The sequence below is a fragment of the Biomphalaria glabrata genome, chromosome 8, assembly GCF_947242115.1.
Source record: "Biomphalaria glabrata chromosome 8, xgBioGlab47.1, whole genome shotgun sequence".
In the NCBI taxonomy this organism is placed as follows: domain Eukaryota; kingdom Metazoa; phylum Mollusca; class Gastropoda; family Planorbidae; genus Biomphalaria; species Biomphalaria glabrata.
In genome coordinates, this window is record NC_074718.1 from 29,673,156 (window position 1) to 29,700,521 (window position 27,366).

General features: G+C 36.9%; 1 protein-coding gene across 6 annotated transcripts in view; it reads right to left on the bottom strand.

Moving 5' to 3' along the window:
• LOC106066429 (copper-transporting ATPase 1-like) overlaps positions 1-22,461 on the bottom strand; it is a 37,380-nt gene extending 14,919 nt beyond the window's left edge. For 2 of the 6 annotated variants that reach the window (XM_056038299.1, XM_056038300.1), the window contains exons 1-9: positions 20,365-20,832; positions 10,547-12,078; positions 8,988-9,161; positions 7,899-8,062; positions 6,360-6,521; positions 5,106-5,185; positions 2,849-3,098; positions 1,392-1,625; positions 442-691 (exon numbers count right to left, since the gene is read on the bottom strand). In XM_056038299.1, coding sequence (XP_055894274.1) covers positions 442-691; positions 1,392-1,625; positions 2,849-3,098; positions 5,106-5,185; positions 6,360-6,521; positions 7,899-8,062; positions 8,988-9,161; positions 10,547-11,786 — 2,554 coding nt within the window. In that variant the 5' untranslated portion in view covers positions 11,787-12,078; positions 20,365-20,832. Of the gene's footprint in view, positions 1-441; positions 692-1,391; positions 1,626-2,848; positions 3,099-5,105; positions 5,186-6,359; positions 6,522-7,898; positions 8,063-8,987; positions 9,162-10,546; positions 12,079-13,778; positions 13,798-14,388; positions 14,560-20,364; positions 20,833-20,858; positions 20,933-22,349 lie in introns of those variants that run through there. The other 4 variants (XM_056038296.1, XM_056038295.1, XM_056038297.1 and 1 more) reach the window with 4 other exon arrangements.
• Between the last annotated feature and the right edge of the window lie 4,905 nt (positions 22,462-27,366).

A 27,366-nucleotide genomic window follows, 5' to 3' on the forward strand; every position in this document is an offset into this window, starting at 1 on the left:
ATCTATAGGCATGTAAGGTTCATGTCTTAAGTAATATGTGGCAACAAGTAATCACTGTATTTGAGAGAACATTTTGAACTAAATATTTCTAGATTTATTTTTTTTTAACCAAAAATATACCAGATAAAAATATCTGGAATAAAACATAAAAAACAACACTTTTATATATTATTAGATGTGTGGGGTGAGGGGGAGGGAGGAAAGACTGGTATCCTGAGATCTTTAGGACATCTAAGGGCTCAACCAACTCTAAAGGGTACCTGACATAAGTTAGGAAAAGTTTGAAAGAGTTTGGTTGTAGTGCTGCCAAATGACACACTCGTTAACATTGGCCATTGAAACACATTTCCCATAAAGTGGACGTTTTATAAATTGTGTAGCTATTTTATTTCGACCTAGCAGTTTTTTTTAAATTACTTTAATTTACTTTTATAGACGCACCCACTGATTTCTGCACAGGCATACTCTCCCCTGTTATCAGTGCCTCGTCGCAAGCTGATTGTCCAAAGATGACCTTGGCATCCACAGGAATCTTACCACCTGGAGTGACCTTGAGAATGTCACCACGCTGGACAAGATCAAGAGAGATGACCTTTTCAGAAAGAATTTGGAAATTCTTGTCCACTTCTACCAAAACTGCGTCTGCTGGCTGCAGAGAAATCAGCTTGGCCAAGGCTTCACTGGTTTTACCCTAGAGCCAAGAAAAACAAGTAGAAAAACGTTTTAGTATCTGATTTTTAACATAAAAAACGAATAGATTCTAATTAAATTTGCTTATTATCTGTGTAGTTTTCAAATAGAAGACATTACTTATATTATCAATATTAGCTGTGACATGCTTCAACGACTAAAAACTAGATTTTATATAGTGAAGCCAAAGCGTTAATACATTGGATAAATATTGTAAGAAAAAACTAAATGCTCTAAAAGAAAACAAAAACACTTTTTGTTTAAATGCACCCTGTGACCAGCTCACAGTATTTATGTCAACTCTTTCAGTCAGGATGTGTGCTGCTATTGTCTTTAGCTTATTTATAAGCATCATCCTTTGTCTCTTTGTTATAAGTTGTTTTGAGGGGTGTGGTGGCTGAGTAGTAAAGCGCTTGGCTTCTGAACCAAGGGTTTTTAGGTTCGAATCTCAGTGAAGACTGGGATTTTGAATTCCTGAATATTAAGGACATCAGAGTCCATCCAATTCTAATTGGTACCCGACATTAGTTGGAGAAAGTAAAGGTGGGTGGTCATTACGATGACCACATGAAACCCTCATTAACCATCTGCCCTATAGATTACAAGGTCTGAAAAGAGTACTAGATCTATAAGTTGATATGACGGGCTAGATCTAGCATTATATGTACCAGCAACATAATCTTACAGTAAAATGAACTTACTTTAGCGATGTGCTCCAGCCATCTCCCCAGTGCTATAAACACCATCAACATGGGAGTGGTCTCAAAGAAGGTCATCGGACTGCTTCTCTCCTTCATGATCATGGCAGCAATGACCACAGCCAAAGAGTAGAAATAGGAGATAGTGGTTGACATGACGACCAGCACATCCATATTTGTGGACTTGTGCTTCAGCACTTTGTAAGCTTGTATATAAAAGTATCGGCCACCAATAAACTAGGAAGAAAAAATACATAGAAATAAAGAATTATCCGCACTTCCAAAACATGCTTAGAAAATACCTGCTATCATGGGAGAAAAATGCGTAGAAATAAAGTTTAGTTAACTATGTAGTTTGTTGTTAATTAAAGCGCTTTTTTTTCTGTCTCTATCCCTGGAAAGTTAGCCTATACATCTTCTTTGATTCTGTTTTTAAGTTCTTGTTGCTTTTGCTGTTTTCTGTTTTATTCTCAATGTGTTTTAGAGTGTCTCTCTATGCCTCTGCTCCAACAATTTCTTTCGGTTACAATAAACCTTAAATGTTATGTGAATATTTTAAGCTCCAGTTAACATTGTTCCTAAGTTCGACATTTTTAACAAGAATTATACCACCAATCTCCACAACATATCTATCTTTAACATCATGTGTAGATATTATTTAAATTAAAATATCTAGTACATTTCAAGGCGTGGATGAGTTAACCCCCCTTAAATGAGATGCCATGTACAATGGGTGATAATTCATGATTCCTTCATTTGAAAAGTGTTAAAATTTGGATGCTTGCTAGGTCTTGTGATATGCGCTGCAGACTCATGATGCTCCCGAGTTTGAATCTTGACTGGAGATATCCAACGAAACAGATCTGAGCTACGACCTAATTATTTCCATTCTAAAGAACGTTTGGAACTTATAAAGTCACAATTGCAAGGTTGACCCGCCCAACAGACCAACCATGACAGTCATCATCATAGTCATCTGTTTCTTGACTATGGTCGTAGGGGTGCTGTGACAGTTCACATAGCTACATCCCTCCATTTGTCCCGGTCAGCAGCTAAATAATTATGATTAATTGATAACGAATGGTCTATTTTGTTAATTGATTCTTGCGCTGTTAGGGAAAATGAATATTAGTTCTTAGTAGGATATGAAGAGAAAGGCCGATCCAATCTTTTACATAATCCAGCCAGCTTTTCTTCGGACGACCCTTTCTTCATGCTTCCTCCTCTGTACCAAGAAGGACTGCTTTAGACAGTGAGAAAATCTTTTGTTTTAGTCCTTAAAAAACAAAACTCAAATAGCCTACTCATATCTTATCTTCCCCGGTGTCATGGGGGTGCAGTGACGATTCTCGTCACCTAATATAATTCCTCCTCTCTTCAACTCAGCAACAGACCAGCATTGATGGATGCCTGGCGTGTTGTTTGGGCACTGAACTTTCGTTTGAATTTAAACAATTTACCTGGACAGGAGTGGCCAACACAAACATGAGGAGATTGAGCACGTCCAGGCCTGGAGTGATCATGATCTGGTTGTAGTGGCCATCCATCTTCGTGGGTGTCACCATGACATCGCTGTGGTTGTCAGTCATGGATGTGACATTGTGATTCGGCATGTCATCTCCAGAGGCATCTATTGCAAACGTGAAGACAAACATGACGATCATAGAAGGTAGACCGAACACCAGGGACCACAGAAAAGATCTCCGCCATCTAGATGCCAACAGAAGACAGGATTGTATCGTTTTAAAAGACATAATGTTAAAAGATTCCAAATTACTTAAGATAGCTGAGCATAAAAAATATTGGAGTTTGAGACTTAGGGTAGGGGAAAACATCAATATGAGAGAAATAAGAAAGAAAGAAAGAAAGAAAGATAGATAGATAGATAGATAAATAGATAGATAGACATATAGACAGTCAGACCGACAGAAAGACAGAAAGATAGATAAATAGATAGATAGACATATAGACAGTTAGACTGACAGATTGATAGATAGATAGATAGATAGATAGATAGATAGATAGATAGATAGATAGATAGATAGATAGACAGACAGAAGACAGACAGACAGACAGACAGACAGATAGATAGATAGATAGATAGATAGATAGATAGATAGATAGATAGATAGATAGATAGATAGACAGACAGTCAGACCGACAGAAAGACAGACAGATAGATAGATAGACAATCAAACTGACAGAAAGACAGACAGACAGACAGATAGATAGATAGATAGATAGATAGATAGATAGATAGATAGATAAATAGATAGATAGATAGATAGATAGGTAGATAGATAGATAGATAGATAGATAGATAGATAGATAGATAGATAGATAGATAGATAGATAGATAGATAGATAGATAGATAGATAGATAGATAGATAGATAGACAGATAGACAGTTAGACCGACAGAAAGACAGACAGACAGATAGATAGATAGATAGATAGATAGATAGATAGATAGATAGATAGATAGATAGATAGATAGATAGATAGATAGATAGATAGATAGATAGATAGATAGATAGATAGATAGATAGAAAGATAGACTGACAGACAGACAGTCAGAAAGACAGATAGATACATACATACATAGATAGACAGACAGTCAGACTGACAGAAAGACAGACAGATAGATAGATAGACTGACAGATAGACAGTCAGAAAGACAGATAGATAGATACATATTGTTACGTATTTCTGAATCTTCTGGCTAGATGTATTAGTTGGCACACAAATAAAAACACAGCAAAGAACCTGACGACTAAACTTTCAGTTTCATATAACTTTAATGACTATTAACTCTAACAATTCGTTACTGTAACATGTAGCGTAGAAGACTGTACAATATCTGTCAGTTTACAGTTAGCTATACTTCGTTGCAATTCATCTCTTCACTTTGTTGCAATTCATCTCTTCTCAACTTTCCTCGAGCCGTATTCCACAGAACAGACCAACGACACACTTCCCAGTGTCGCTCCAGGTCTCCCAAAGCTGAACCAAGTCGTACTCAAGCCTACCGAATCAGAGCCGCACACGTCTTACATCGACTGTATCGACTGTAACGGCTCAAGTCCACTGTAGTTCGCTGTATAGACTTTAAAGACAGTAGTCCACTCCAGTTAACTCTACCCTAGTTAACTTGCATCGAGTCGTACACATTTTTCTGCCACAGAGCCGCACACGTCTTACATCGTCTGTATCGACTGTACCGGCTCACTCACGACTCCATACGACTGACTTTCACATTAACTCTCTGGCTTATATAGAGTCCCTAATCGCTTCTCTAAAGTTGCACAAACACTCCTAGTATCCTCTGGAATAACATGTCAGGAAACGTCACATCCTGTCTCTGTTTATACATGTACATTCCAGGGAACACCCGCTGCTGTGTTATCTCGTCGGGGTCACACGTTAACCTCTTCCTGTCACTGGTCATTGTAACAATATATAGACAGACTGACAGAAAGACAGATAGACATTCAGAAAGACAGATAGATAGATAGATAGACAGACATATAGATAGATAGATAGATATGATGTCCTATGGGCCTATATGTGATCTTTCTGCGCTCATACTATAATTATCTTTCAGTCCCATATAACTGACATATATATCTACCCTCCATAAGCTTACCATGAGGCTTCCACATAACTAACCTGCTTATTTCACTTTTAGAATATAACCTAAAGCCTCTAACTAACTCACCTTTTTATCTCTTCTCTGTGATCATAGCGTGAGGCGCCTATGTCATCGTCTGTTCTCAGTTTAGCCTCAAACCCCATTGCCTGTTGAAAAGAATGTCATCATAGGTAACACTTCAGCCGTACTAGATCATATTCTTTCTTGATGAGACGCTTTTCAAATATCTCAGAAGTTTCACAAAATATTTACTTTTACACTCACATGATGCAAAGACATGGTTAATAAGGATTTTAACAGTTCTCTTTTTTCTTCATTCTCTCTAGCTTTCTAGTATCTTTATCTATCTTACGGAATTCTCTTTTTCTCTTTCACCCTCTTTCTTTCAATCTCTTTTTGCATCTTCTTTTGTTATGATAATATTTCTTTTCTTTGTTTTCTCAATGGAATCTCTGTTTCTTCCTCTAGCCTCGTTTTGATATTCATTTAATGAGCAATGCCAGCACGTTCAAGCGCCCTTTCACTTTGTTAAAAATATTAAATATATCATTTGTCAAGGGATCGTTGCTGCTTGCCAAGGGAGCATAGCCTACATATACAACACTAAAACAAGTAAAATTTTAAAAATACTTTTTAAAAAAGCTTAGCTGTATGAACTGTTTTTATTAATATCGATATCATGAAATTAATTTCTTATAGATCTAGAATAACAATAATTAATTTGTTCGATTTGAAATAGTTTTTACCAATTGTTTTTGTTTAACGCCATTTCATGCTTTGAGCATGCTTAATGCATTATGGTCCAATCACGAGTGGACCTGTCGGTGAGTAGGGCCTAAGGATGGGGTATCCATACTAGCTTTTCAAAAGCATTTTAAAATATAAAGTTGCTAGACTTAAAATCGAGAGTTCAAGCCACTTTGATAAAAAGCAGTCATGCTATCCACTGAGTTAGAAATGCGCTTATGAAGATGGTAGTTTTTATAGTATTCAATTGACTATTACTAGTTGATGACATTATTCTCTACACAAAGCTAGTACTGTCTCTATATAAATAAAATTAAATAATTACGACTAATTGATAAAGATTGAATGGTCTAATTTGTTCATTGATTCTTGTGCTGTTAGGGAAGATGAATAATTGTGTAAAGTTCTAACTTGATCCGAGAATGGGAAGTGGGAGAAATAACATACACAACATTTGTACCAGACAGAGTTAGATGATAAAACCTTTGTAAAAAAAAAAACAACACCGACATATTACCCGTAGCTCATTGCGCCTTAATATAATTCAACAAATTGATTATCTTTCCATTTTACCTGTATCGTATCAATTATGTCCCTTGGGCCGCTCAGCTCCGAATCAAATGTAAATTTTCCAGTGTTGGTGGACAGAGCCACAGATGCGGAGAAGACTCCCCTTTTCTTTTTCACCACCGACTCAATGCGATGAACACAGGAGCTACACGTCATGCCGAGAATCTGTCATTATTTATTTGGTTGTGAGTTAAATAATGTAGTAGTTTGATGTATTAGTTTCACTGAACAAATTGGTCTTCAATTTATTAACTGTTTGAAATAATTGGTGCAAAGAAGTCATTAAAAATAAGGGAAGCAACTCTTCTTTAGAAAAGAAGTAAAATGTGCAATTTATAGGAGAGAGAGAGAGAGAGAGACTTTAGCTATTTTGGAAGCCTTTGAAGGTACGTTAAATGTTTATTTTTCTTTATTTTTGTAATGATTAAAATCTTCTTTTAAATTTAAAAACAATAAAGAATGACATGTATAATTACACACAAAACAAGCGTCGTCATCTTCCCAAAGAGCAATGCTACAGTTTTTAGTCTTTACATAATCGTTTAAATTTTCTGTTGCTTCCGAATATACAGAAGCACAATTTTCTATTCATGGGTCTTTTAAGCTGCAAGAAAATCGATTTACCTATAAAACTTAAAATGTACATTTATAAAAAAAAATAAGGTTTGACTAAAAAGAAAAATATTCTTTTCAAGTAACTATTTAGGACTATTGGTTATAGAAGGCCACAACACTGACCTGAAACGTCACAACCTGTGGGCAGTTTAGACCAATAGCTCGTTGCCACCTCGTACAGACTTGTACATGGCCACGAGCTCAGTCTTCAGGCCTTCCAAAACGTTTGGTCTCGCTCGATCTCTTCGGAGTATTGGAGATTGTCTCGATTAAATACACAATGTCAAGGACGCTACATTGAAGGTCAATGTTGGCAGTTGAATAAACAAAATAGAGCAAAGAGTCGTATTTTGTTGTTGAATGCACGAGGTACTAACTTTGACAATGCACAATTATATTCGGCTGTTGCCTAGGTTTTGTTTTCGTTACTGAGTGATAGTCCAATGCTTCCTTCATACGGAAATTATTTTATACAACCAACGAGCTTAGATTAGTTTGTTTTGCAATGTGTCCAAATATCTTTTCTAAAAATCCCAGCTTAGCAATACTCCATTTTTATATATATATAAACCTCGTTAATCGTGGACCACAGAAACATATGATATTTACATCATCTGTCCCATCGATCACTAAGTCTGAAAGGGGAACTTTACTTACACTGAATGCACCAAAAACAATCTAGCAATTTATATTCTTTTCGGCATGAATGAAAATATCCAATCGGCATTTATATTGGAAGTATAAGCAGTTGGTCATTGAGCAGGACATGATAATCTCGTTAACCAATTATCTTATCTTCTCTTATATTATACAGATGAAATTCTCAGTGAAATATGGTCAACAATACATCAAATCGTTTCTGATTAAAAAAAAAAACAATTATTCATAGACTTAATGCGCTTTCTATTATTAGCTAAGCTCATCTACCGTTAGTTCACAGGTTCCGGGTCCAACAGACTCTCCGTGGATGACTGACGCTCTAAAGCCCAATGCCACAATCTTATCCGCAACCTCCTGTGGCTGAACCAGCAGTGGATCGTATGTAACTTCTGCTCTCTGGGCCATCAGTGAGACTAGAATTTTGTGAACACCTGTAGTGAAACATTCAATTAGTGAAGCACTCATAAACATACATCCACCCAACCCAGTGACGTTACAGCCCATGGCTCTGGCATGCTTCAGCACATCATTCCAATGTCCATACAGATCTCTATCATAAACCCATAAACACCAATTATTTATAAAGTAAAACAGGAAATCGGGCGGCTAATTGGTAAAGCGCTTGACTTCCGATCCGAAGCGAGTAGTCTCAGGCTCAAGTCTCGGTGTAGACGGAAATTTTGAATTTCGAGATCGTATGGACGCCACTGAGTCCAGCCAACTCTAATGAATACTGACATTAGTTGGGGATGGTAAAGGCGGATGGTGGTTGTGCTGGCCACATGACACCCTCGTAAATCTTTAGATAAAGATATAAATCGAAAGATCTTAAAAAGGTACTTTAGTCTTTTCGCTAAGCCGTCACCATGGGTGAAGGAGGGGGGGTTTCACATGGAGGCTCCATATCACCTAGCTGAATAAAGGGGACGTTTCGTATACATTGGACAGCCATAGTTAATTTACACAAGGCCTTCACATTCCAAGTCCGGAACCTGCACCCACTTAAATATAAAACCAAAGAGGCCAAAATACACGATCTGTATAACATAGTTAAGTAGCCTCTTTCAGACATCGCAGATGATGTAAAGGTCACCGGTTTCTGTGTCCGACCAGGGTGTCATGTGGCCAGCACAACGACAAAGCGCCTTACTATTCCTAACTGATGGCAGGTACCTATTAGAGTTCGGTGGACTCGAGGACATCCTAAAAATCCCGACATTCAATATCCTAGTGGTCACCGAGATTCAAACTCGGGACACTTAAATACCCATTGACCCTCAAGCCGCTCACCTTAGAACATGCTCTTAGAGAATATGTGTAGCTATGATAACTATTAAACTGCGTGGATATACTAACCTTCCATCTTCCCCACAGTTTTCTCAATGGAGGCCACACAGGAAGCACAAGTCATCCCAGATACATTCAAATAACATTTCTCAGCTCCTTCAGCTCTGCGAGCTTCTTTCTTCCTTGAAACATCCTTCGGCAGAGTGCCACTCACGGATGCAACTATAGTGTGACTAGGTACAGCTAAAGTAAGTGAAAAACAAATTATTTCTGTGAGTGATATAGATTAGTGTTTCCAAAACTTTTTAGCGAAACAGAACATTTCTAAATAAGTTCAGATTAAAAGAAATACGAGAAATAAGGAGAATATAAGTACCATACAAGTTTAAAAGGAAGACTGAAGGTATGGCAATCAGTAATTTTTACAAAGCTTATATTAACTCTGTCTGTCTGGTAAAAAGTTTGTATTCGTTATTTCTCCAACACGCAATCTCGGATCAAGCAGAAGTTTCTTTCTTTTAACTGACTACACAGGAATCAATAAAAAAATAATTAGCTATTGGTAATTAAATATTTTGTTTGTTATCTCGAACAAGGGAAAGAAATTGTACTTGACTTGAACGAACAAAAATCTGCAAGGAGTTACTAGAACTAATCTTTTTTATTTTATAATATAATTTAACGTATTTGATTTTATTTTAAAAAAATAGGTCTCCAACAAGCGCTTGCGAAGTTTCTCTTTGAGAGTAACCTCGCACCGAAATAGTTAAATGATGTTTAAAATTTTTGTTATAGCAAGTTGATTATTATAGTCTAGTTTCGGTCTAATCTATCATCAAATTTATCGCAACTTTAAGGGTTTGGTTTTAGATTGTAAAACAAGTTTATTAAGTAGAACATTTTTTTTTTCATCCCAAATATCCTCTACGTTTTTCTTTTAATTCCAAGATATCAGTCGAACACAGCTACCATGCCTTTCCAAAACACACACGATTCTCAAAGATAACCTGCACCCATTAAACCACTATTACATCAAATCTGAACGAAGTGGTCGTTTCCTTTCCATTAGGACTAAAACGGAAAGATTTAAAAACTCCTTTATCTCTCTTTCGGTCAGTGTTACAAGGTCATCTGTCGTCATCGAGAAGTACATAAAGGTCTAATTCATAAATGGTTGTGAGTGTGTATGTGTTTCGTGTGTGAATGTTGCTCGTATTTGCATCTGTATTGTTATTGTACAGTAGTTACGCAGAGGTGGTCAATTGTAGTCAAATTGCATTTCCATTTGATTGGACCAATAAAAATTATCTTATCTCTTATCTTATCCTTGATAACTCATATTGAACGCTCTTTATTTAAAGGCTTTTTCATAAAACCAAAGATTATTTTTTATTTTATCTACCAATATTGTCTATCGTCCAATAAACTAAAAAAAAAGTATGGTAAATGGTAAGTCAATTTAACTGTGAAGTATAGTTAGGGCTACACATGCTTGTATCAGAATTATAATATTTGAATTGGTTTAAAATAACAAAATGAATGTATTTTGTTTCTTGACAGCCCTAGACCGGAACTGGACACGGGTGATAACTAGTTCTACTATATTAATTTAAAAAGTATATAATTACCAACTGATGCCTCGAAGCCCATGCTGTTAATTATTGCACATAACTGTTCTGGGGTTATTTTGGACGGATAGTAGTTAATGGTACCAGTTTGGTCGGCCAGTGAAACTTTTATATTGGCCACTGCTGGGTTTTCCGATACAAATATTTCAATGTTATTAGAACAAGCATCGCATGTCATGCCCCGAATGTTCAAAACTGTTGTCGAAATGTCTCTGGAGTTCCCTGATCTTGGTGTTTGAACGTTTTGATCTTCGTTGCTAGGCAACAAAGATGCGTCAAATCCCATGTCCTCGATCTGCTGAACAACTTTTGTGGGGTTAGTTAAGCTGGGATTGTAGGTCACGTGAGCTGATTTGTTGTCCAGATTGACCTGGATGTTCAGAATCCCGGGCTTAGTGGATATGTGGCCTTCGATTTTCTTCACACAGGACTGGCAGGACATGCCATCTACATTTAGATCAAGAGTAGCCGTCTGGCTAGAAGCTGAAGGAGATGGCATGGGGACGATAGGATTTGTGCTAAGCAGCACTGACGCACTGAAACCCATGTCTTCTATTTGTTGAGCTATTTTGGACGGGTCAGTAACAGCCGGATCATAGTTCACGTGAGCTGTGTTATTTTCTAAACTGACCTTGATGTTGAGGATTCCAGGTATCGTAAACATGTGACCCTCAATGTTCTTTACACAGGACTGGCAGGTCATGCCCTCTACCCTCAGGTCAGCAGCAGCTGTCTGGCCAGCTGTTGAGGGTGCCGCGGCAATAACGCTTTCCTCTATGCTGCTTCTCATCACGGAAGCATTGAATCCCATGTCTTCAATTTGCTGAGCTATTGTTGACGGGTTGGTAACATCGGACTTGTAAGTCACGCGAGCTGACTTGCTGTCTAGACTGACCTTGATATCGGTGATGCCAGGTTTCGTAGACATGTGACCTTCGATGTTCTTCACGCAAGATTGGCAGGTCATCCCCTCTATATTTAGGTCAACAATATCTGAAAGGTCACCTACTGAAAGTGTAGGTGATATAACTTTGGCATCAAATCCCATATTCTCTATCGCCGTTGCAGCGGCCTCTGGTGTTATCAGTGAAGGGGCAATAACAAGCCTTGCGTTTTTGTTCTCCAGAGAAACCGAGATGCTCTTGACGCCAGGGACCTTGGAGATGTGACCTTCAATGTTCCGAACACAAGACATGCAGGTCATGCCTTCAACAGACACTGTCAGCTCGACCTCCTCCATTTTGTTTTAAGTTTGAACCCCAAATTTAATCCATTAAAAATAATTGCCTCACGCCAACATTTGCAAAATTCAGTTTACCAATTCTAAACAGTCTGAATCGTTTCCATTGCTACTTGCTACTTCTCTGTTACTCCACAATTCTTACGAGATACAGTTGACTCTCACGAGACACAGTTGACTCTCACGAGATACAGTTGATGGTCTTATTGTGAGCGTAGCACGGCGTATTTCAGTGTTGAATAACTTTATTTCAAATTAAGAATGTTTTTCTCTGCAAGTCTTTTCATAAACCCTAAAAAGAAAATAATAAATAATAAAAAATTAGGCGATCAAAGTTCACAACATTTATGTTTATTACGAAACCAATAACATCAATATGAATTCACCTGCGTTATCTGGGAAAAGGTGCTCTGAATAGTTTAGGATTAGAGCAAACTGAATGGAAGTAAACAAATATAAAAAGACTCAAGAGCTAGCTTCAAGAGACACATTTTATTATATTCTGTGTTATTAAAGTTCTTTGTGCTAGATCCTAACAAAGTGACTACACAATGACAAGCTGAATGTGTATATTGTAAAAAAAAACTTTTAAAAAAGGACAATACGCTAATGAATGTATGTGTGTGTGTGTATGTGTGTGTTTTTCCAATTTTCCAGAACTACTTGTTTTTGGTCTTTTCAAACGAGAAAGACTTTCCAGTTACGTGCGTGCAGGACATCCGGTTCATGTGCGAATCTCGAGATCAATTCAACCTGTCAAACTGTCAACCGGAAGAACATACAGTCAAGACATGTATTGACTATGACGCCTCAAGGTTATCATTCTTGATTTACCTGGACGGAACTTCATAAAATTTGTTGTTGTTTTTTACAAAGCTTATATCAATACACTCCGTCTGTCTGGGTGGAATCTTGTTCACGTTATTTCTCCCACTTCACATACTCGGATCAAGTTGAAACTTTGCAAAACTATTTATTGTCTAGGTCAAAACAGAATCAATAAAAAAAATAATAATTAGTCAATCAACTAGTTGTTTATATAGAAATATACTAAGTTACGTTATAAGCCTTGTGTATAGAATTAGGTCGTTCGCTAAAAATGTTAAACTATAGACTTTTTTTTAGACAAACTTCTATTTTGTGAAGCTCAATAGCTAACGTGTCGGCCTTCCATCATGGAGACTGGAAACCCGGAGTTCGAATTCAGACTCGAGCAACTGGTCCACAAATGTGATTGGTCTATAGAGCACTGAGCAGTTTATTAATTTAGGTGGTTTGAACACCCACTGCACTTTATCAAGATTAATGTCTGGTTTATTCACTAGCAGAAAGTCAATTAACTTTGGAACAGGCGGCCCAAAATATTTGGGCCACGGACAACCCCCCAACTCTCAAATACGTATACAAGATGATTGAAATGTAGAGTGAAACCTCCCCACCCCCTTTCTTTTTGGGACTCCATACTAGAGTCCTGTTTGTCCATCCTTTGTGTCGGACCTGATAGGAAATATAATTGCATTCCTTTGATCCACAACTCTTCTCTTTCAATTCAACAAAATGCTTTTATATATATTTTTTTATTTGAACCCGTGGATTTCAGCGGCCTGGTTAAGAGAATGACGTCATTAGAACACATGGGACATTTGTGATCTTTAACGAATCCCCATCAATAACTTTAACAAAATTAGCAGTATAAAACAAGTACTTTATAAATGCTGATCTTTAACTAAAATAGCCAGACTTTGTAGAGTCAAAATCCTAACTTTTATTCAAACAAAGTATCTATCTCATTGACATAGAAATCTATGGTCTATATATCTATGGTCTATGCTTCAGTATCTTATATTGCGATGAAGCAATACACAGTATCTTTCATTACGATAAAGAAGTACACAGTATCTTACATTACGATGAAGAAATACACACTAGCTTACATTCCGATGAAGAAATACACAAAATAATTTCATTTTGAAGAAAAGCACAATGTCTTACTTTGTTTTCATAATGCTTGGATCAAAATGTTCCTGTAAGCAGTGGTGCCCAAAATGTTTCCTCCTGGAAAACACACATTTCCTAATAGAGTTTCTAGTGCCTAAAAAAAAGTCGTCGAACCCGATGGAACCGAATATCATCGGTTTCCTTATGTACCGTGAGCAGAAGTTTCAAGAAAGTTAATAACAGCGCTTTATGGGCATTACTGCTTGAAAGAGAATTAAAAGTAAACATTTCCGACACATAATAAACTGTGAGCGCGAAATGGAAGTGACTGCTGTTGGCTCTAAGAAAAGTAACAAGAAATTTTTGCAAGCGATTTACGAGCAAGCCATTGATCCAATCCTATTTACACACACACACACTTGTGGACAGGCTACACACGTATGTACACTACCACACACACACACATATATACAGGTGATACAGCATGATACAGTTACGTACAGTAATGGCTAATGTGCAATTACTTTAGTGTGACACATAAAACACAATGAAAGTGATAATGTCTTTGACTCATTGTCCAATAGCCCAGGGCTCTCCCATTTAATGTAGAAAAATAGTATTTTACAGCTTATACATAAAACAAAAGGAACTGAATGAGTCTTACCCCGTCACAGAAATCCTCCATTCATAAAGAACAAAAATCGTGTGACATTTGCTGGACTTTATATTTGCCTCTTCCGTCCACCTTTTTTTGTCCCACCCAATAAGTTGTATGATCGAGGTTTACACCCTACCCACTGCCATCTCCGCCGTCTTGCAGATTTAATCTTCAACTCTAAAGGAACAACCGAAACATGCCAAATAAACAAATAAACTAAAGAAGGCTTTCAGGAGAAAAGACTCAAAAGTAAAGTAGCAATTATACATAAACACTGAACTATAATCTTCAAATACAAAAACAAAATCTAATGAAATACTCAGAAAGACACAAAGATAAAGGCACATTCCTCGTTCCATATGCTAGGACAAATGTGTACAAATGCTCCTTCTTCCCTAGTGCTATTAGAGCATGGAATGGGTTGCCTGAGCTAGCCGGGAAAACCAGTGACTCGGCAGAATTGAAGTCATTGCATGACTAGATGCATGACTTGTAGGACGTAATCATCTTTTTTGAAGTAACGTCTGTATTATATAAGATAAGATAAGGCCTATAACCTTCGTCCCCCCTCTCTCTAATTTTTACATAGCTTATACTAACTCTGTCTGTGTGAGCCAAAGTTTAAACACATTATTCCTCCCACACCCATTCTCGGATCATGTTGAAACTTTACACATTTATTTGTTGTACTTGACAAAAACAATGTAAAATATTAACCAATTAGTTAATTAATTATTGTTAATTAACTTTTTCTTTCCTAATTGACGATACCATCCTTGATTTGCCCTCTTTAAATTTAATAAATTTTTATTTTATAAACTTTATTTTGTGTTATATAAAAAGAGCGTGCATTCCCCTTTAATTCTAGACTAAATAAAACATTTTTCTGATAACAAACGACAAAGCTATTGAAGCTTAATCATAACAGGGGGAGTATTGTAATATGCAAAATGAAGAATTCCGAAGGAGGACGTTTTGGCGCAGCCGTTTCGACGCGAAGGTCGTTTTGGCGTTTTGGCGCATGGGACGTTTTGGCGCGAAATGTTTTGGTGACATTATTTCAGTTTATTATATTATTTCTTTAAAAAGAACGATACATATCTATATTATGTATGAGTGTTTGTGTTGAACGTATTTTCCATTACAGAACGAGAAATATTTTGTCCGTTATTTTTGGTGTTTAAGTTTGTTATTTAATTATTGTTAGATCACTAATATTACAGACCAGGCAGCCATCCATACTTCACAGTAAGCGAGCATAATATAGTCAAAGTTATTGAAATTATTTTTCGGGGGGGGGGGGGTGAGTATAATGCAGTAGTGCAGGGGTGGGCAACCTTTTTCATTCGAAGGCCACATTTATGTATATGAAATTTCATGTAAAATATCAGAAATCAGAAAACTATGCTAGCTAACTGTGTATAATATCTTTTAATTCACATGTATTCTACATTTACATTTCATTTTTTTACACTTCCAATTGAGGAATTACAACAAGAGCCATTTCTGAAACTAATTTTACGAATATTTTTTTTTAATTTTCATAAAGTCTTTTGTACATCAGCACAAGTGTAAACTTGTAGGCCCTACTCTATGTGAGGCATTGAACTGTTTACATTCGTGCTTCGTAATCCGGAATTTACACTTGTTTCTTTTCAAACAAAAAAAAACTTGTTCACAGGTGTATATGGACCCTATTAATGTGAACGTTTAGCAGCAAAGTTGTTTTTAAAGTGTGGAAATACAGCTTCTGGCACCCATAAAACTCCCACAGAAGAACTGATTGGAACTTCTCTTTTAGGTCGTAATTTGCTTGGAGGTAGTTCCTCTGGAGCTGAATCAGCTTCTGTACTAAATAGTGAGCTGAGGGTAATGAGAACTGGTTACAAGCTCTTTACGAATTCACAATCAAGGAATTCAAATAAGTCTTTGTACTTTTCAACATTTCACTTGAAAAATGGAGAAATGAGAAAGCACTGTTTAAAAAGATTTAATATATACATACATAGCATTACTTCCGATGTAAAAAGTGTATTCTGTCTTCCACTCTTCATTTGAATTATTAAAGTCAATGTTTTTCAATGAACATAATTTCTTCCTTAAGATACCAAGATACCATATTCTGCTCAATACATTCTTGCCCATGCTAGGTCAGCGGATACTACTGTGGTTCCGAACGTCGGAATGTTTTTTTTTCAAATCTTAAGTACTTCTACAAATTACCTGTGATGAATAGGTTTGATATCTGATATAGTTGGGTCAATAATATGTTTGATATTCTGTGCACAAACTTTCCCGTGTAGAGTTTATGATTGGGATATTGTTCTATTTTTCTCAGTCAAAGCACGGGCTCCATCAGTTGTTACACATGCCTTCTTGTTACAAGCTAACTATACACTTTCAACACAGTTCTTCATAACATTGAATAAATGCTAGCTTGATTTTTATCTTTTGACTTGGTGTTTTGATTGCCAAGAAGAATGATCTTCGTTTATTTTAAACTTTTTAGAATGACATGTAGCGACAATGTTTCATTAGACCCTTCATCATAAGTGATAAGAATCAGAAGTTTCAATAATTTATTTAGATTTTAGAATTATTATTTTTTAAATATATTTGCATTTTTATATGTATTACCTGTGGGCACACCTGATTTCTTTAGGTGTCCGAGGGCCGCATAAAAGTCTCCGGCGGGCCGCATGTGGCCCGCGGGCCGTAATTTGGCCGGCCATGCAGTAGTGCATATAGGACAGGCAGTACAAAACCACCTCTTTCAACCATAATAACGTAGATTTGTTAGAATATAGAAGGGGAGATTCTGAATGTCCATTCCACGTAAAGCTTTTTCATTAGACTGCTCCAACTGCCATTTGATTCTCTACCGAATACTAAATTTCTTTTATTTTCATTTTCTCCCGAGTCATAAAAAAAATGTTTGCTCAGGTGAAACTATATAGTTCTAGTATTCTAATGAAATAGTCAAAGTTGACCTATGTTTAGGCTGTGGAGGAGCTCCTTGCCTTTAATTTCTTCTCCGCTGAATTACTTTACGCAAAGCATGTTTCTTAGGCAACTTGGCATGCACTTCTGCTAAAGTTCCCTGTAAAGCGCTGTTTATGATACAAGTCGCGATATTTGTGGAAGAACCAGCATTCTTTTGAATTGTTGTTAAAGTAGAGGCAGCCTGAAGTTGTGCAGCACTACTTTCATGGCTGTGCTGTCTAGTTGATATAGAATATAGAATAAGGTCGTTGTTTACAGCTTCTGTGTGTAGACAAGCTCTACATTCATTTTTAAATTTACAACGCCAGAACTTCTAAAAGTGGTCTGCACTAAATTAAAAACATAGCGATATACTTCATGCGAAATTGTGTATTTTCTTCGCTTGGACTGGACGTTTTCCATTGTTTATATAGGCTGCCACAAGGTTTTCAGTTAAAAATATAATAGAATGAAATGGCGAAAGTTTTGCCAGTTTGTCAGCGAGCTGGACATATGATTAGTGAATGTTCCAAACTACGCCAGATTATAAAGACGTAGGGGCGAAGAGATTGAAAGAGAGGGATAGATCTTGGGCCGCTCTCGGAATTTAAGATTAAGGATTATAAATTCGCACCTAGGGATGTCAAGAAACAGATTATCATCTTACCCGTGAGAGAGGTTTAAAGGGTGGAGGAAAGAGTCTGTGCAAGGAGTGAAATGTGCCCAGAAGAGAGTGGGCGGGATAGGTGTCACAGGTAATGACCAGTCAGAAGGAGATGGCGCATGACGCCAACGACCAGTGCTCGGTGCTGGTCTTGTCTTCACTTGTTGGACTTCACCTGCGTCAAGGGGAGATGTGTCACCCAAATCACCCCTACCCGATTTCTCAAAATATATCTTTTAAAAGTATCTTAGCTTGTTCTGATATTAAACTGATGTCAATTCTTTTTTTTTTTTTTTACATGTCTTTAGGAAAGAAACCGAAGATTGTGATCCAGTGCACGTAGCAGAACTGAAATTAAATGGGAGAGGGGAGCATGTCATAACGTTTCAGGACTATGACTTATTATACATTCATAAAATAAGCAAAACTTTTATATAAAAAAAGAAAACGAAAAAAAAAACAATCCGCTGGATGGTGCTAGAATTTACACTATACATTTTTTTGCTCCCGCCACCTCCCCCAATATATATACATGTATGTGTGTGTGTGTGTGTACATAAATAATCTTTATTACATTCTGACCCTTCATTCTTTCGGAAGAAGTTTATGGTACCCTAGAAGGGCTAGAATAGGTTCTTTCTGAGTTAGTGGAGAAAACTTAGACTCCCCACCCTTGTTAGCTAGGGGGTCTGGGGGAGCGCTGGGAGCTCCCCTAGCGCGGTGCGAAGCCCCGCTGCCAAACACTATTTCTTGTATTGAAAGCCAACAAAATACATATTCTGAGGAATCTACAGTGCATTATCCTGCTATTAAAAAGTTCTATTTCAAAAACCTAATGTGCTATTCTTACTGACTTAGATCCTCTCGCGCCATTCGGCGCATTTTCCGGCAAGCAATTTCCACAAAAATCAAAAATCACAAAAAAATTTTTAGTTTGTAATTTGCTTTTTTGATATTGAAGAGGGGGTTTATCGTAAATTTTGAAGGGGCTTTAAAATCCAAATCTTTCTTAGCTGTGTTCTTGGAGTTTGTGGATTTTCGTTTGCATTTTTTTGTATTGTTTTGTAGAAGAGGGGGATTTAGCTGCGAAGCCCCCTGGTAGGGATTTTAAAATCAAACCCCATGGCTGTGCTGGGACAAGTGATGGTTTAGTATTAAAATCTCAGCTAAAATAAACAAAATCAAGCAAAAAATCAGTCACTAAATTCCGACACCCCTCCTGCGGGTAAACCCCCCACCCCACCCCACCCCGGCTACGACCATGATATTTATATATATATATATATATATATATATATATATATATATATATATATATATATATATATATATATATATATATATATATATATATATATATATATATATATATATATATATATGGTTTATATTTTTTAAAAAGAAAGATATGCTTAGTCACGCCACTCGTAAAAAAAGATCAAAGGATGACCACAATGTCACAATGATATTTGTGCATTTCGACGCATTCTTTGGCATCAATGTATCAGTTGCTAATAACGCTTTCAATGCCCGGATTTTTTATAATAAAAGTAATGCCTAATATAAATTAGTAATATTAGACCTATATATATTTTTTTTTTCTTGGGCCTATATTTCCTGGTCTATAAGAATAGAAATTCAATTCCAAGCTTGTTATACAAATAATAATATTTAACTTTTAACTTCAACAATAATAATATACAAAAGTGCAGAGGTTTGTAAAATACGTACAGAAAGATGGTTCTGTAAAAAAATGTTAAAACGGCATTGATATGAACCTATTACGAATGTCAATCTCCAGTAAAACTAAATGATTAGGTTTCATAAAACGTTTATAAGTTTGTGACTATGAAAAGAATTCATTATAATAACTTTTTTCCACCCTTTCTCTAAATCAAGTCTAAGTGTTTGTTTAGCTGTTCCAGGCGAGATGAGCAAATATTAAAATGCCAAGCTTTGCTAACACAATGTTTCTCTAAGATAAACTCAGACGTGACTCTCCAAATACAGCAGCTCTCGCTTCATCTTGTATCACATAAAGATAATGCTGCTCCTTTAAACTTATATAGCTTATTTATGCTAACGATTAAAACAAATAAAAGTCATACAAATTGTTTCTTTCTGTGCTGACAAGAATCAAATAAAAAAAGGAACAATAGTGAGCCTATAACTAAAAAATCTAAATACAGGCCTGTAATAAATTTTAATTTTCATATGTAGTAAGCCTAAATCTACATAAAAAATTTTTTTTTTGTTGAAATCTAAGAAGTAAAAAGGCCACCACAAGAATATTCTAGAACATGCCTAATAAAGTCAAACAATTGATGAAGGCCTACCTTACTGTGAAGAAGCATAAGCAGGTCTATAGCCGACACATGACACGGTCATTAAAGAATAAGCCGGTCATTAAAAAGTGACTCCAAGCAGCGTGTTGTGTGTCGAGCAATCCAGGGCTCTATCTATTGGTTCACACATTTATAGCCCTATGATGAGTCGTAGGCTAAGTACAAACAGTTTCCACTGATAAACAGCGTGTTGACCAGACAGATACGGAAGCAGTGGTTATCTGTAGCCACTTTATCATGGAAGCGGTTGAGTCTTGATAACTTCAAATGGAAACTGAGTCTATCAAAATATATAATTTTTAAAATGATTATTGGCCTCACGATACAAAGTGGAATAAAAAAAAAAGCAGTTTACATTGATTATTGAATACTCTACAAAATGTATTTATATCAATGCCATCTACATCCTAGAACTCCATGTTTATGATTACGTATTTGTCCCCTTAGACTTATGCCGTTACTGCGTTAGAAATGCAAAGTAATACCCTGTTCATTTCATGCTGACTAGCTGTTTGCTTAGCGCTTATTGACTCAAGGCATTGCGACTGAGCAGGAGCGGCCCCACAAGTCAATACGGCCTTCAAGCGTTCTCGAGACAAAGTGCAAGGTTACGGAGCCTACTTTAAAGTACTTTTTAAAAATAAAAACAAATCTAAAAGTAGGATAAGGGACTAACTGTAGTCGCGTAATCCCCCGCCTTTTTTTTTTCAAGTTTAAAATGCTATCTAGACAGAGGTTGGCATGTTTTCAGAGAATGTTTTCAATTCTGGCAAAGTCCAGGATACAATTGACAAAAGTGCAACTTAAAATAAGATTGATTCCACAACGATCAATTTCCTTGAAATAAATCGTAAACAATTACATGTTTTTTTTCAAGTTAATGTTCTTATAGATCACTATTTTTACAAAGCTTATCATTATAGTATCGTTCGATCAAATCTTGATCTATTTATAGCTACTTTGTCATTTACATGTAGGTCTGTATTATTACTCTGCATATATACCCGTACTCTACATGATATTTTTAAAAAAGTCATTCTGTTTTTTAAATTCCCTAAAAAAGAAAACATGAAGATGTTTAACTGACAGGTATAAACCGCTTGGCTACCTAACAATAGGGCTCGAATTCAAAACCTTAGCGCCTAAAGGGAGCACGAAAAATCTCCCAGATAACTACCTCTCCTCCCCCCACCCCCAAAGTTCTCGATTTACCTCTAGGCCCTAGGCTACATAAGGTATAGCTTAGCCCAGTTAAAAATTCAGCCGAAAACAAAAAAACAACAAAAAAACAAAAACAAAAAAAAACAAAAAACAATAGAACAATCTTATAAAATTTCATCCATCGTTTATATTTCTAGATCTCGGTGTAATAATTGGTATTTATGTAGCCTACATTTGCACCCTAGCGTATCAGTGCAACATCGTTGGTGTTTATATAATAAACGAAGTTCCTAATTTGTCTTCCCTTATAAACACGTGTGCATTACAGTTATATTATACTGGGTCTGCTACTCTACAGTGTACACAAATATCTCCATGAAAGTAATGCCTACGTTGCCCTACAAACAAGAAAGTAAATTGTCAACTCCGATTCTAAGAAATATAATTTTTAAGGTGACCAGATGTAAGAGGAACAAAAGCTGGACGCATGTCAATCATGGAGCATATAATACTAAAACTAAACTGAATCTTAATATTAAACCTTTCACAAACCATATGCTTAATTGTACACTTCATTTTAACCTTAGCTCTGAGCCTCAAACCAGAACCACATATCTTATAAAATATTTATATAAATATATATATATTATATATATAATATACTAAATATACTAAATATACAAAACTAACAGGCTTTGCTCAAATGTTGCCAAGCAATGATGCGTTCAACAATCTATACATCTACGTTAATACACTATTTTACATTTTACAAATAAAAAAGAGAACTATGGTATTTAATTTGAAATTGAACATACATTATCTCCCTCTCAGCTGTGCTTATGATGGTGTGAGGAGGTTTTAGATTCACTTGAAATCGTTGTCTAATTGTTCCTTCCGAGATTCTCGATACAATTGTTGTAAAAATTTCAAAAGTTTCTAGACTTGGCTGCCATCGTAGTTCGTTTATTACATCGGCACACCACTGGCACGCTACGGAAATTGCGACATATGAATCTCGATTATTCTTTTTATTTAGAAATCACTGTAGGTAGTTTTTATTTTAATAAAGTGTGTAATTTATTTTTTTCGGTGTTATTTTTTGTCACCAAATAGGCCTATATTTTGCCTGGGGCCTCCAATTTCCTAAGTCCGGCCCTGGCTAGCAGTAGGTAACATACGCACTTCATAGTGAACATGTTCTTGCTTCTGTCCGTGAATTTCTAAATTTCGTCAAAAGCTGAAAATATTTTTGAGAACTCTCGCAGTGACCCAGAGGTGGCGTTAGGGTGCTGCGAGTGGGGCAACCCGCGATAATTGTCCTTTTTGTACCCGCCAGCCCTTCGTACAAACTATTCGTGGCTCTGGTATGATACTTGCCCAGGACCCCGCGCACTGCTTAGGCCGCCTCTGATAAGGACAGTGTGGTGACTGGTGAGCCCCCAAACTTGTTGCACTACGATGATATTTATATTTACTTTTACAGAATGAGAATCGTGCAAGCTTCCCCACTTGACACACAAATCTCTGTGTACAGTCTATTCTATAACCAACTCGATAATCATGTTGTGAAGCAGATCACGTACCTATATAACTTGATAAGATTTAGAAGGAAAAAAATATCGACTTATGAGTATTTTTTTAAATCTTCATTTCTGAAAGGACATGTGCCAAAGGGGTCACATTTTCTTATCAAGTTAACAACGTCATTGTTTACCAGTGCTGTGGCACACATTCCCTGAAGATATAATTTTGGGGGTAAGATAAACCAATTAATTGTACTGATTTGACCGTAGATCCTGGTCGGGGGAGGCCTTTATCAACACTACAATAATAACATGTTTTGTTTTGTTTAAAGGATTTGGATTTCCTAAAGAATTGAAGATTATTACATCCTAGCCTCACACATAGTGGCGGAGTATTACGGTGGGCAGGGTTCGAAACCATACACCATTGAGACCATCACGACGACAGTCAGGGGCGGAGTATTGCGGTGGGCAGAGTTCGAAACCATACACCATTGAGACCATCACGACGACAGTCAGGGGCGGAGTATTGCGGTGGGCAGAGTTCGAAACCATACACCATTGAGACCATCACGACAGTCAGGGGCGGAGTATTGCGGTGGGCAGAGTTCGAAACCATACACCATTGAGACCATCACGACGACAGTCAGGGGCGGAGTATTGCGGTGGGCAGAGTTCGAAACCATACACCATTGAGACCATCACGACGACAGTCAGGGGCGGAGTATTGCGGTGGGCAGAGTTCGAAACCATACACCATTGAGACCATCACGACGACAGTCAGGGGCGGAGTATTGCGGTGGGCAGAGTTCGAAACCATACACCATTGAGACCATCACGACAGTCAGGGGCGGAGTATTGCGGTGGGCAGAGTTCGAAACCATACACCATTGAGACCATCACGACGACAGTCAGGGGCGGAGTATTGCGGTGGGCAGAGTTCGAAACCATACACCATTGAGACCATCACGACGACAGTCAGGGGCGGAGTATTGCGGTGGGCAGAGTTCGAAACCATACACCATTGAGACCATCACGACAGTCAGGGGCGGAGTATTGCGGTGGGCAGGGTTCGAAACCATACACCATTCAGGCCATCACGACGACAGTCCAGAGCGCACACCACACGACCAAGCACACAATGAGAACGCCAGATTCAACATAACTTGATCGATTTTGATTATCTACATCAGGGAGTTCTTAAATTAATTATTTACCAAAGCGGCACAACTGTTAAACTAAATGGTTTACTGCATTACTAGCGAATTCTTATGAGTGGAATTAAGGGTTACATTTATCTGATATATACTAAATTTAAACCCGGTATTGTCAAATTAAGATTTAAATCTAACACGCAAACAAAAGGTACGCACAGAGAATGCACACATTTCCACTTGTGACTCCGTTCCTCTTTGTCTACTACACCGTCGACCAGCCATTTGGTAAACAACGTTTGGTAAACAAGCGAAATTATCCTAACAGGATTGGCAAACTTTTAGAAACGAATACACCGTGGGATGACGATACTATTCTGTTACATAGAAGCGGGAACTATGTCGCCTTTGTTCCCTTTATTATTCGTGCTCCATATTCATATATCAAATCTATTGTTATACGATGTATAGGCCTATTGTATTCTTTTAATCCCACTCCCTATATACTCGGAATGTCGACGTTACAACTATTCTGGGACCTTCTGTGTATGATTTAAGAAACAGGTTTTGAACAAGAAAAAGATAAAAATACTTTAAAAAAAAAACAACAAGAAATACTTTAAAAACAACAACATCAAATTATCAAAGGGGAAGAAAACCGCATTTAAATCTTTAGATTTCAATAATGGAGAAGTTATTTCCATTCTTCTATATCATACAGAATATTAAATTACCAATAATTAATTGACTAATTGGTTATTTTTTTAATTGATTTATATTTTGTTGGGTACAATAATTGTTTAAAGTTTCCACTCGATCCGAGAATGGGTGTGGGAGAAATAACGTGTTCAAACTTTTTACCGGACAGAAAGACAATCTTATCTATATATATAATTCTCTTCTTCCCTCAAGAGTTTAAACAAGAAGTAAAGGAAAGATCACTCTCTTATTTCTGCGGATAGTCCACGAGAAAACACAAGAGTAGTGTTCACACTACGGATGGCTGCCTGCTCGCTAGACTGTCGTTTAAAAATTTATTAAATCCTGCCCGCTCCCATCCCCCTTTGTCCTGCGGAAGGTTTGGACTAGAAAGTAAACTATCTTTAACTCTGACGGAACATTCGAAACATTGTCAAACATTTTACAAACACAAAACAGCAGCGCCGGACTTTATCATTGTGACCCAAGAAGTCATGGAAAGAGATTAAGTAATCTACTATATATATATATCTGTAAATAGTAAGACTGTACTTAACCATTGTGAGGCCTTATGCGAAACGGATTTCGCGGGGCCAAGTTTGGGTAGGGAAGCTGACAATAAGTGAAATTTAAGAGTTTGTATTACAAAGTAAATTCGTCTATGCATTTTATCCATTCTTAACTACGTACAGAATTACTTTACGAACCTTGCGTGTAGCAAAGTCATAGAGTATATCCTAATAATTCTGTTTCTTACATAGATCACGCTCAATAGCAAGAATTACCAAATGTTTCAATCTATCTTTGAGAATTGTTGACCTCAAGTAATTCTTCATTATTTTGAGGCGCGAGAAGCTTCTTTCACCAGATTACACAATTACGGCTAATGCATAATGCCGTTTTTATTTATCGCCCGTTGGATTGGCGTTTTCCATATTGAATGACACCCCAAAATGACAAATTTTTGTCTATATATTTCATGTGATTTGTATGTTTTCAAAAGATTTTTAATAATTTCTGGAGATTTCAATGACTTTTTCAAATATTTTGCAATTTCAGGAGATTTCCAGGAGCTCCTGGTAAATCAGGCGCCGCAAAAAATCTGTTATAAGTTAAAAAATGGTTTAATTTAATAATTTACACATATAATAAATGCGGGTCCTATGAAAGTGTGGGGCCCACTGCGGTCGGATAGGTTGCTGTGGCCTATGGCCGGCCCTGCAAAATAGCGGTGTTTGCTACGCCGCCGATCGACTAGTAGTTATTAAAAGCTTTGTAAAAAAAATAAAAATATAATGATTTCACATTTGTAAACAAAAAATAACGGATGAATTATATTCTCCGACCAACATTGTTTTGAGATCAAAAGTGGTAGCTTTTTCTTTCTTAATGCTGTTGGAGATTTGCATCTACGGCGGCTCATGACAGACAGCTAGCTCTTTTGGCGTTGCTGTTGTAACGAATATAGGAAGGAAGTCTTGACAAGCTTTGTAAGTTTCATTTAGAAGGTAGTAAAGAATTATTTTTCACTTTTTAGCACTGTATATCACATTCGCTTGAGCGAAAAGTAATTTTTATTATTTGGTTGGCCACAGTTACAGTTTATTTCAACTATAGTTTTTGAAATTGTTTTGTTTTAGTTTAAAATTTATTCGAATTTTTTTTTTCATTTCTTACGTTTTTCTCAAGTTTACCTCCACATTTCTACACATCGCCGATTTTTCTTTTCATTTATTAAAAAAATATAAACCGGATCTTCAAACTCAAAATGTAAACAGCAAATTGTGGAACTTGAGCAGATAACCTTGTTTACAACATATCGGGAAAATCCGTAATAAGCGTACGAACAAAAATAGTGTTGAGGGGAGGAGGGGGGAGAGACGGGTTTAAAAATAGCACAAATCAGAAAACGTTTGGCGAGAAAACAAGTCTTAACTAAGTGCACTTCTTCCTGCAACAGTGCAGAGTAACTAAGTGCACTTCTTCCTGCAACAGTGCGGAGTAACTAAGTGCACTTCTTCCTGCAACAGTGCAGAGTAACTAAGTGCACTTCTTCCTGCAACAGTGCAGAGTAACTAAGTGCACTTCTTCCTGCAACAGTGCAGAGTAACTAAGTGCACTTCTTCCTTCAACAGTGCAGAGTAACTAAGTGCACTTCTTCCTTCAACAGTGCAGAGTAACTAAGTGCACGTCTTCCTTCAACAGTACAGAGTAACTAAGTGCACTTCTTCCTTCAACAGTGCAGATTAAGTAATTGCACTTCTTCCTTCAACAGTGCAGAGTAACAAAGTGCACTTATTCCTTCAACAGTGCAGAGTAACTAAGTGCACTTATTCCTTCAACAGTGCAGAGTAACTAAGTGCACTTATTCCTTCAACAGTGCAGAGTAACAAAGTGCACTTCTTCCTTCAACAGTGCAGAGTAACTAAGTGCACTTCTTCCTTCAACAGTGCAGA